This window comes from Guillardia theta (genome assembly GCF_000315625.1).
Source record: "Guillardia theta CCMP2712 unplaced genomic scaffold GUITHscaffold_249, whole genome shotgun sequence".
Taxonomy (NCBI): domain Eukaryota; class Cryptophyceae; order Pyrenomonadales; family Geminigeraceae; genus Guillardia; species Guillardia theta.
The window spans coordinates 12,937-22,493 of NW_005434427.1; the positions used below are offsets into that span (position 1 = coordinate 12,937).

General features: G+C 54.6%; 4 protein-coding genes across 4 annotated transcripts in view; 1 reads left to right on the forward strand and 3 right to left on the reverse strand.

The window, feature by feature from the left end:
- Positions 1-1,283, reverse strand: part of GUITHDRAFT_166763 (hypothetical protein) — a gene marked incomplete at its 3' end in the record, with an annotated part of 3,089 nt that extends 1,806 nt beyond the window's left edge. The window contains exons 1-2 of the mRNA XM_005819018.1: positions 1,166-1,283; positions 744-829 (exon numbers count right to left, since the gene is read on the reverse strand). Of these exons, the coding sequence (XP_005819075.1) occupies positions 744-829; positions 1,166-1,264 (185 nt within the window). The 5' untranslated portion in view covers positions 1,265-1,283. The remainder of the gene's footprint in view (positions 1-743; positions 830-1,165) is intronic.
- An 859-nt stretch (positions 1,284-2,142) lies between these two features.
- Positions 2,143-4,047, reverse strand: GUITHDRAFT_156415 (hypothetical protein). Its single transcript, XM_005819019.1, has 10 exons — positions 3,875-4,047; positions 3,541-3,675; positions 3,374-3,463; positions 3,262-3,327; positions 3,119-3,199; positions 3,034-3,075; positions 2,819-2,981; positions 2,619-2,741; positions 2,398-2,451; positions 2,143-2,347 (listed from the first exon to the last, which is right to left on the reverse strand). Exons 1-10 carry the CDS (start codon positions 4,031-4,033, stop codon positions 2,217-2,219), a joined length of 1,044 nt encoding a protein of 347 aa, XP_005819076.1. The 5' UTR covers positions 4,034-4,047; the 3' UTR covers positions 2,143-2,216.
- A 3,139-nt stretch (positions 4,048-7,186) lies between these two features.
- GUITHDRAFT_121724 (hypothetical protein) lies at positions 7,187-7,553 on the forward strand (the record flags this gene model as incomplete). The annotated part of the gene is made up of 3 exons (XM_005819020.1): positions 7,187-7,338; positions 7,393-7,441; positions 7,491-7,553. The coding sequence occupies 3 exons, from the start codon at positions 7,187-7,189 to the stop codon at positions 7,551-7,553; spliced, it is 264 nt and encodes an 87-aa protein (XP_005819077.1).
- Positions 7,554-8,082: 529 nt separating this feature from the next.
- Positions 8,083-9,557, reverse strand: part of GUITHDRAFT_148849 (hypothetical protein) — a gene marked incomplete at both ends in the record, with an annotated part of 3,848 nt that continues 2,373 nt past the window's right edge. Inside the window, 5 exons of the mRNA XM_005819021.1 lie at positions 8,083-8,124; positions 8,355-8,423; positions 8,632-8,721; positions 8,946-9,122; positions 9,315-9,395. Coding sequence (XP_005819078.1) covers positions 8,083-8,124; positions 8,355-8,423; positions 8,632-8,721; positions 8,946-9,122; positions 9,315-9,395 — 459 coding nt within the window. The remainder of the gene's footprint in view (positions 8,125-8,354; positions 8,424-8,631; positions 8,722-8,945; positions 9,123-9,314; positions 9,396-9,557) is intronic.

Below are 9,557 nucleotides of genomic sequence, written 5' to 3' on the forward strand. Positions count from 1 at the left end.
TGGGCAAAATCTGTCGAGCTTTGTAAATCTGTGTGTGTTAGCAGGAGTGGATTCTTTCAATCAATTTCGCAATGACGGCTCGTTCCTTGAGACTTTTCTGGCGCAACAAAAGAAGTCGGAGAGTTCTGACAAGCGCCAAGACAAAGATGAACATGCACGTGAGCGAAGGGACCGGGAGGATCGGAGGGACCGGGAGGACAGGAGGGACCGGGAGGACAGGAGGGACCGGGAGGATCGGAGGGACCCGCGAGGATCGGAGGGACCGGGAGGACAGGCGGGACCAGGAGGATCGGAGTAGGCCTGGAGACTGGACTTGTCCCCTGTGCAAGTAAGTCGAAAAGAAAAGAGAGAGGGGAGAGCAAGGGAGGGGAGAAGTACTGGGAAGGAGAGGGGAGGAGGGAATAGAGGTAGAGGTGTAGAGGGAAAGAGAAGCAGGAGGAAGGAGATGCTGATAGGAGATCCAGTGCTTCTGTCTTCGCCTCCAAGACTCATTGTTACCGATGCGGAAAGAAGCGAGACGTAAGTGTTGATTGATGTGCTTGATTGTCGTGATTGCGCTCGAGGAGAGGAGAGGAGGGGAGCGGAGAGGAGGAGAGGAGAGGAGACGAGGGGAGACGAGGGGAGACGAGGGGAGGAGAGGAGAGGAGAGGAGAGGAGGGGAGGGGAGGGGAGAGGAGGAGAGGAGGGGATAGGAGAGGAGGGGAGGAGAGGAGAGAGGAATGCAGGGGAGTGTGTAGGCATACCTCGACGATTGTAGAAGTGAGACACCCTTGCCAGCAAGTGAAGAGAACGAGGAAGGGAACATGGAGTACTGGCAGATGAGCATGATCTATACATGGTTGTTAGTTCAAACATGAGTTACATAGGGCGACAAGATCTATGTCCTAATCGGTAAACCAACTCAACAAAGGATTGGTTACCGCACTGAAAGAATTCCTCTCAGGATCCCGAGAGAGTCAGCTTCAGGGGATGGAGGACGGGGGAGGGAAGGAGACAGAGCGCAAAGAGGAGAGAGAATAGAGAACTTGAACACAAGAACCATACCAAGACAAGGTCAGGACTACCAGAAAAACATAACACCACAGCATGCAGACAGAGGTCAGGAAACAAGTTCCACCTACTCTCCCTTCCTCCCTTCCACTCTCCTCCCCTCTGCCCTTCTCACCTTCATTGCGATCAGGATGAGAGAAGAAACGGAGGCCATGGACTGCGCCATCGTCGCCCTCCGCCTCCTGCTTGTCTCCTCCTCCAACTCGTTCGCCATTTATGCCATGTCCCTTCGCAGAGCCGTTCCGAGGGCCGTTAAACAATATAACGTTAATCGTAACCGTCACTGCTTTGTGTCCTCTATCGGTGAATTTAGAGGTAGGGTGGGGGTAGTATATGACCCGTTATAATATAATGATAAATTTAGATAATAATGGGTGGGGTGTTCATTGGTAGGGGTATTAATGATCCGGGGGGTGGTTCAATTCCATCGAACGCTGGGGTGACGCGGCAATGCCGAAGTGAAGCGGAGGAGCAGAAGAAGAAGAAGAAGAAGAAGAGCAGCAAGAGCAAGAGCAAGACAACAACGAGGAAGACAGATTTAAGCTTTCAAGTGAAGTTGACTTGATCATTCATATTTGCTATCGGGAAATTCCAAAGGCTGGGAGCATTTGAGACGGAGAATCCTAGACAGCAGCAGGACCTTCGGCTACATTACTTTCCTCGTATCCACTTGTAACCGCTACCAACTCTTAAAGACACGGAGAGCGACAAACAAATACAGCATGTCGATCTGGAAGCTGAGGCTTGGCTTGAATCCCTTCACTCTGTTGATCGCAGTGATCGTGGGTTTGTGCTTGGTAGTGAGCTATTTCTATCTTCTCTCCTTCCTGCTCCAGGCAGGATCGCCAGATCAAGATTTCTCTTAGCTCCCTGATACTCGTCGCCTCGTTCGTGTTTTTCTGCTTCTAGCTTGCGCACGTGCTTGGTTGTGCCTCGATGCCTTCGCAGCAGACGGGGGAGAGACGGATAGGTGAACAGGAGCTGTTGGACATGAGAATGACGTAACTGATGTGTTTGAGTTTCTTCTCCTGTGAGACCTCAACTTGTTGTGGTGTGAGTACAAGTGTTGAACACAACAATCTGAACTGCTGTGAGAGAGCAGGCACGATGTACATGTTGCAAGTTTCTTCACAGCGAAGAACCGCGCTTTCTACATCTACATGCCTCTAGACACGACGAACAGCTTGTGCCATCCCGTACCGACGAGCATACAGCTGGTGCATGCATGCATAGAAGGCCTCGTCCGCACACCCGTCCTCGTTGCAAGAGGCAGCGCCACAGGTTTCTGCTGAGTTGTCTACGAAGAGGAGCAGCGTGAGGTTGAAGGACAAAGCAGAGGAAGCAAACCTGCAGGGAGAGTGGAGAGAGGTCCTCCGCTCACTTCCACCACGGGATAGGCACCTTGCAAAGTCGGGTCATGTAACACCCAACGAGGGAGGCAGGGAAGAGGGTGGGAGGAGGGGGCAAGGGGATAGAGACTGGAACAGAGCAGGGGCAGGGGCAGGGGCAGGGGCAGGGGCAGGGGCAGGGACTTGAGTGCAGAGGGGAGGAGTACTCCGCCAAGTCACCTAGTGGTCCTGACGAAGCTTCTACCACCGGATAGCTGCCGAGCATGCCGGAGGCCGGATAGTTCTCAGCTGGAAGGTTCTCCATGGGGTTCAGAGGAGCGTCGGGAAGGTCAGCCAAGGGTCCTGAACAGGCTTGTTGAGCTCGGTTGCTCCTTCCCCCCCCCCCCTCCCCCCCCCCTCCAAATAGCAGGCGCTCCCACCTCCGTTGCTCTCATCAATCACAGGCAGCGAGCCCAGGATACCCTCGGAGGAGGTGAGCATGTGGGGCAGCCGAGCACCCACGGCAGAGGCGCGGAGAGCACGCTTCTTTAACCAGATGATCCGCCGCAGCTGAGACTGCCGGACTCGCAGGCAGCTGAAGAACTGGAACGAACCTCCTTCACCTCCTTCCGACCTCACGGCCAACAGTCCTCACCTTCCTGTTGTCGCATCCTCTTCCCGCAGCACACGCCCTGGCCTGCGACGTCCTCAGTCTCGGACAGACGAGCTGGTCCTCTTACCCCGCACGCTTGCAGCAGCTTCTGCGAGGGCGGCAGGACAGGACCAGAGGTTTGGCCCTTGCTTGCATCAGCTTGCTTGTCCTGGGGTGAAGGGAGGAGAGGTCTTTCAGTCCAGCAGGGCTCATCGTCCAAGACGATCGAACCTTGTCACTTTTGCCCTCATCGTCGTCGACGCCGGGAGGGAACACACCCTCCTCCTCAGCCTTGCTCTGTCACTGTCGTCACCCAACCAGCCTGCAGGCTCTTGGAACAAACCTCGTTCTTGCTCGCGGCCTGCTTCTGGTCCTGATCCGCATTACCGTCTGGAGGGAACACTCCTGTGCTGGCCGGCTGAGATGATGATGCCTGACGATGAAGCATGTCATTCGTGACCAGCAGCATGCTTGATCCGTCGCTGCATGCTGCAAGTACTCCATCTGTACCTGCGCGGGGGAGCCGGAGGATGAAGGCGCCTTGCCTGCCGCGGCAGGAGGAGACGAAGAACTTGAAGTAGCAGCTGCCGCCATGAAGGGTTCCAGTGCGAAATTTCTAACCAGCAAAGTCGGTCTCGTCAACTCCTGGTTCAAGCACGGAGAGGTCAGGGAGCTGGAGCAAAGGGCAGGAGCATGGAGTCGCAGCAGAGACAGGCGAGCGGGTGCGAGTCTGGGTTCACATTCAACTCTTGCATCGCAGGGAGGAGAACAAGGCTCCTCCAACACAACGGGACTCGTTCATCTCATACACAAACATGATGTCGTGTGTAGGATTCTTACACACCTCCACCAACATCCCCCTAGGGCGTTCGACTTCAGCATAGAAGAGAGCAGCTCTCTGCACCCTCGACCGATACATGCTGGTTCCCACGTACAGGCATGCGACACCTGCCGCCATCAGCAGCAGAGGCCCCGCCCATCCCTTCGCTCCTCGCGCCATCATTGCCAAGAGCCACTGTCTCATCCCCCTCAACTCCACTACCCCTAGTCCTCCCCATGTTTCACCCCACCCTCAGTCGCTGGCCCTACAGCCCCGGGCCCGCCGGAGAGTGACTGACAGGGCCCGGCGATTCACTAGTACTCACCGGGGCCCGGGTGGCAGACCCGCGGCCCGCCGGGACTTGCCGTGACAGTCAGCGCGGCCCGGCGATCGGACGCGCGGCCGGTCCGGGCCTGAGCGGCTTCCCGGGCCCTAGTGGTCAGTGGTCCGAACTGGGAGCCGGGCCGTCACTGGCCGTGTGACACCCTGGCAATGTTGAGAATATGGCCACAATCTTGTTATTTTGGCAAACAAGCCTAAGACGTTACAAGGCAGTTGGCTAGGTAGAACCGGATCCGAACTGTCCTTCTATCCCCTGAAATCAACATGGTATGAGGAGACTGGAAGCTCTTCTCCCTCCTGGCACTCCAGTACTACCTTCTGTTTGAGCGGCAGAGGAGGCACGAACGCTGGTCTGGGCTTGGCTTGTTGGCTCAATCTGCTTCGCTCCTGTTCATGACAGGCATGCATCAGGGCAAGAGAGGAACAGCGTCAGAGGCAGGAGAGCTTACATCCTCCGAGCTGATGTCTAGGTCTCCGTCCCTGCTCACACCCAGTCACTCGCCACCACAGCAAGGTTGTCCATCAGACTTCACCCGTCCATGCTTGATGACGGAACTCCAAACTGCTCGTTCCTCATCTGCATCCCCCCCACTGACGGGCCCTGCCCGGGGCAGCCCGGCGGGGCCGTTCCTCGGTAAGGCGAGTTATGATGATGTTGCTGGTTCGCTCCCTCGCTCCCGAACATCAAGGGACGACGAACACCGTTACTGCCGATATCATTCTGCGCGTAACGCTGCATCTTTTGTTCCAGCACATGCCTGCCGTCATTGTACGGAGAGAAGGGCTTCGAGCCTGGAGGAGCTTGCGCAGGCTATCAAGGCACGCAGTGCACGTCAGATGGTTCCCTAGTCACCCAACACGATCTACCTTCCTGACCTCCCCAACAGCAGCAGGATAAATCCCCCGTTCTTGATAGTTGTTGCGAGCGTAAAGCTCATTTTGTTCGAAGTCCTGGTACTTGGAGCTGTGCTCAGGTTAGGAACGGCGACAACGACCGTCACACGGATACTTCAAGTTTGCCAGCTGATGTTCTGAGATGAACCCGTGCTCCTGATACTGTTGGTTTCGCTGCAAACAACAGTTTCAGAACCATCCAACAACCCAGAAGCCGAGGGAGGCCGCACCAAGACTCTTTGCGGATGCGCTGGAGACAGAGGCATTTGGATGGTGGCAAACTGCCTGCACGCATGATGAAGAGATGAAGAGACAGAGCTTGCATCTCACCGATCCCTCTTTTCCGGCATCAGGCCCCCGCGCTTGCTCTCCTGCTGCCAAGAAATCCTCCGTCAGGGGGCCACAAGGCAGCGAGGCGGTATGGAACCTCTCGTGTACAGCATTGGCCCATCGTCACCTCCCGTCAATGCAACGAAACAATATTCCTCGTCCTGAACACCCATGCTCAGGAAGCCGCCATCAAGTGTGTGGTATAACCTTTCGCTATCCCCTCCACTTCCCTTCAACTGTGATGGTGTTCTGCAAGTCAAGGCGCAGTATTCGAATGGTGAGCAGCAAAAACCCATGAGCACCTGATAGAATGCATGGTATTACATCAGCATAATCAACATGAAAATCCTCCAACAGCAACACCACAACACTCCACTGCTCGTCCTCTGGCAGAGCTTCCGTTGCAAGGAACGCGGGCACAGACAACTCCATTGGCAAGAGTCCATGGCAGGCATCAGGGCTGCAGCCACGGCATGATACAGAGACATCATTTTTCATGAGGGAGACATGAGATCGAACGTCAAGTTCTTGATTCACATTTCAATGAAAGGACCCTTAACGCAAGCGGAGTTGCAATGGCACATGGCAACGTGATGAAACAGGTCAACATGATGTCTTAAGACAGGCAAACAACTAATGTGCGACTTTGAAATGAAGATCTTATCGGGAGACACAATGGTAGGGAGCTATCGTGAGGTTCATCCTATCGCCCAATTGTGGTCCACAAAATGTCCCCCATGGAAACAACCAGAGAGCGTCGACAACATCACTTCAGAACCCGGCGCAGAGTCAGAATCTTACCTCATCCTGCTTGTTTTCGCTCTTATCCTCGTTGTTCCCCTCCTCCTCTCTTCCTGACTTCCCCTCCTCACGCGCGCCGTGTCGACGCCATTTCAAAACCCGCACCCAACATCGTTTTAATTTTGAAATCTTTCACGAATGGCTGTAATCGACTCTCATGATTTCAACTTTACGAGCAAGGGTTGAAATTTATGGGGTGCTTAAAACTCATTATTGGCATTTACTCTGGTACAGATTATATATTTACCTGATAACACATATATATTGTGGCAGACTCAAACATTTCATTTATATAAAATGATCTGTACAAAATTGATAGTCAATAGTCTAATAAAACATTTTAATGGTCTTGTTAAAACACTTTTAGTCTATAGGTGGTGACTCGACGGGGACAAATGACAGTAGTAGGTAGGGGTAGCCATGGGCTCTTTACATTGTCTGGGTGGGTGGGTATTTGTGTAGAGTAGGTAGGGGTAGTAAATAAGTTTGAGTGATGGGGTGAGGTGGGGCCAATAACCAAGATTTATGGTATACGACGTGGGTACTTTCATATCAATGATGGGGTAAATAGATATGAAGGGTGGGTAGTCCATCAATGAACTTTTGATATGGGTAGGGTGATATTTAGGTGGGGGTACATGTCTGGGGAGGTTTTTGGTTGGGGTTCAACCCTTGGGAAGCCGAAATGACAGAAAATGATGACGAGGGAGGGGAGGAGGAGGAGGGGAGGGGAGGGGAGGGGAGGGGAGGAGCATGATGAAGAAGACAGGAAGGAGAAAGAAGTGGGAGTAACAAGCATGATCAGAGGGAGGGAAGGAGAGAGCTTTTCTGTTTAGCATCGAGACGACAAGATGAGTCAGGAGAACATCTAAAACGAGACGGGAGGTGGTGAGGTAGTGGATGATGAGGACGAGGGTTAAGTGTAGGAGGAGATGCTGTACATCAAGATGAAGATGGAGTGATTCGTGCATGACACCGCTGATGTGGTCCGCAGCTCCCATGCCCATCGCTCTGGTGATCATCCCTCTCGTCCTCATCGGCGGGGTTGTAGGAGCCATCGGCTTCGCGTCGCAGGAGACGGATGACATGAGCCCTGCTGAACAGACCAAAAGGCTGAACTCGTGAGGGAGGAGGGAGGGAGGGGGGCGCGGTCGCTCACCTGGTTGCCATGGCAGGGAGGCGCGGGAAAGGATGGAGAGGGACGAAGAGCTCAGGAAGAAGATTGTGAGTTGGCGGCGACGCCATGCTGACTTGTCCCTGACTCTGCCTCCAGCTCGCGACAGATGTTTCCGGTGCCATGTACCGCGAGCAGTTGAAGGTCAAGGAAGCCAACTGAGATTTTTCCTCCTTCGTCCTCTTCCTGTAAATTTTCCTTTTGATAAACTTGTGTCCGTCCTATGGAGGTTCTAGAGAGAGGGAGAGCGCGAGACAGAGAGGGAAGGAGGGCGAGAGGAAGCAGGGAGAGGGCAGGAGGGTGAGAGAGGGGGCAGGAGGAGAGGAGGAGAGTGAGAGAGAGGGAGCAGAGGAGAGGGTGGGGAGAGGGAAAAGAGACATCAGGGAGGGAGGTCAGGAAGATCGTGTCACGAGGAAATGTATATCAATGTGAAGGAGCAGGAGCAGGAGCAGGAGCAGGAGCAGGAGCAGGAGAAGGAGCAGGAGCAGGAGCAGGAGAAGGAGAAGTTGAAGTTGAAGGAGCAGGAGCAGGAGTAGTAGAAGGAGATGGAGCAAACAGGCACAAATGGGATAGTTCTACATTTCTGCATGTTTACTTCACATGAGTTGAACATATTCTACACCTTCAAACCTACTCGTTCCTCCTCTTCCGCTCTCCTCCCGCCTCCTCCAATCGATTTCTCTGCTACTCATCACACCGGTGGCAATGCTCCGCTAGAAGCGAGTGCAGCAGCCTAGCACAAAGGTCACAAACTTACGAAAAAAGTCTCCTCGTCCTCGTCCTCGTCCTCGTCCTTCCTCCCTCCCTCCCTCCCTCCTCCTCATCTTCCTCAACTTCCTCCCCCCACCAACTCCACCTACTCCTCCACTCTCTCCCTCCTCCCTCCTCCAACCATCCCCGCCGCCTCCACCACCACCACCACCACCACCTCCTCCTCCTCCTCCTCTCGCGCTTGTCATTTACCTTGGCTCTTCTCAGCTCGTTATACGCAGCCATGACATCCGCATACCATCGCTCTAAGCTTTGATCCGGCTGCATACCATGTCAGCAGACCAGTTGTGACTTGAAACAGAAGGAGAAGCAAGCAAGGAATAACGGAGTAATGGGGCAGGGGCAGGGGCAGGGGCAGTGGAAGGGGCAGTTAAGGGGAGGAGCAGGAGCAGGAGCAGGAGCAGTGGAAGGGCAGCAGCAAGGTAGAAGAGGGGTGAGCAGGGAGCAAGAGGAAGGGAAGGCGTATGACCTTGGGGTTCTGATCCCAGAAGCTCTGAATCTCCCCGAAGCAAGAATTGGCGATGATACAGATCTCATTTCCTACCGTGATGTTCGTCGACTGCCATCGTTTCACGTCAAGTCAATCTCCCCTCACCTTCCCCACTCCTCTGCCCCTCGCGTTACCCTCGTCCTCGTAGTCCTCCTCCTCCTTCTCCCAGTCCTCTTCCTTCTCTGCCCTTCTCCTCCTTCTCCTCTTCCTTATCCTCTGCTCTCCTCCACCTAGTCCTCTTCCACCTCCTTATCCTCTTCCCTTGTCCTCCTCCTCCTCCTCCTGCCTCTCACATTCAGTTCGCCCAGCTCGTAGTTGAGGAACATGATGCTGCGCGGAGAAGTTCCGAAGCGGCGGGCAATGCTGTCGAGCGAGTCCCCGACAGCGACGGAGTAGAGATGACCGACGTTGAGCACTTGATGGCGGAAGAGGATGATGTCAGGGCTGGTCATGGCGTTGAGATTGAAGATCTGAAGTATCAAAACGTGAGTAGGAGAGGGGAGAGGAGGAGGAGGAGGAGGAGGAGGAGGAGGAGGAGGTAGTGTGGAAGGGAAGAAGGGGAGGAAGGAGGGGAAGGAAGAGAGATAAGAAGGGAGGAAAACGAGGAAGCAGGACGCAGCAGAGAGGAAGGGTAGAGGAGGAGTAGCGCCGTAAATTGTGACCTGAATCCAGTCCGTGCCAAAGATTGCAGCGATTTCAGCGATCGTTTGCTCCATGCTCACGGCATACTTACACTTGGCTACCTGCAAGAGGACGTGTAAGTCGATGAGGACAGAGAGGAAGAGAGAGAGGGAGGGAGGGAGGGAGGGAGGGAGGGAGGGAGGGAGGGAGGGAGGGAGGGAGGGAGGGAGGGAGGAGGAGGGAGGGAGGGAGGGAGGGAGGGAGGGAGGGAGGGAGGGAGGGGA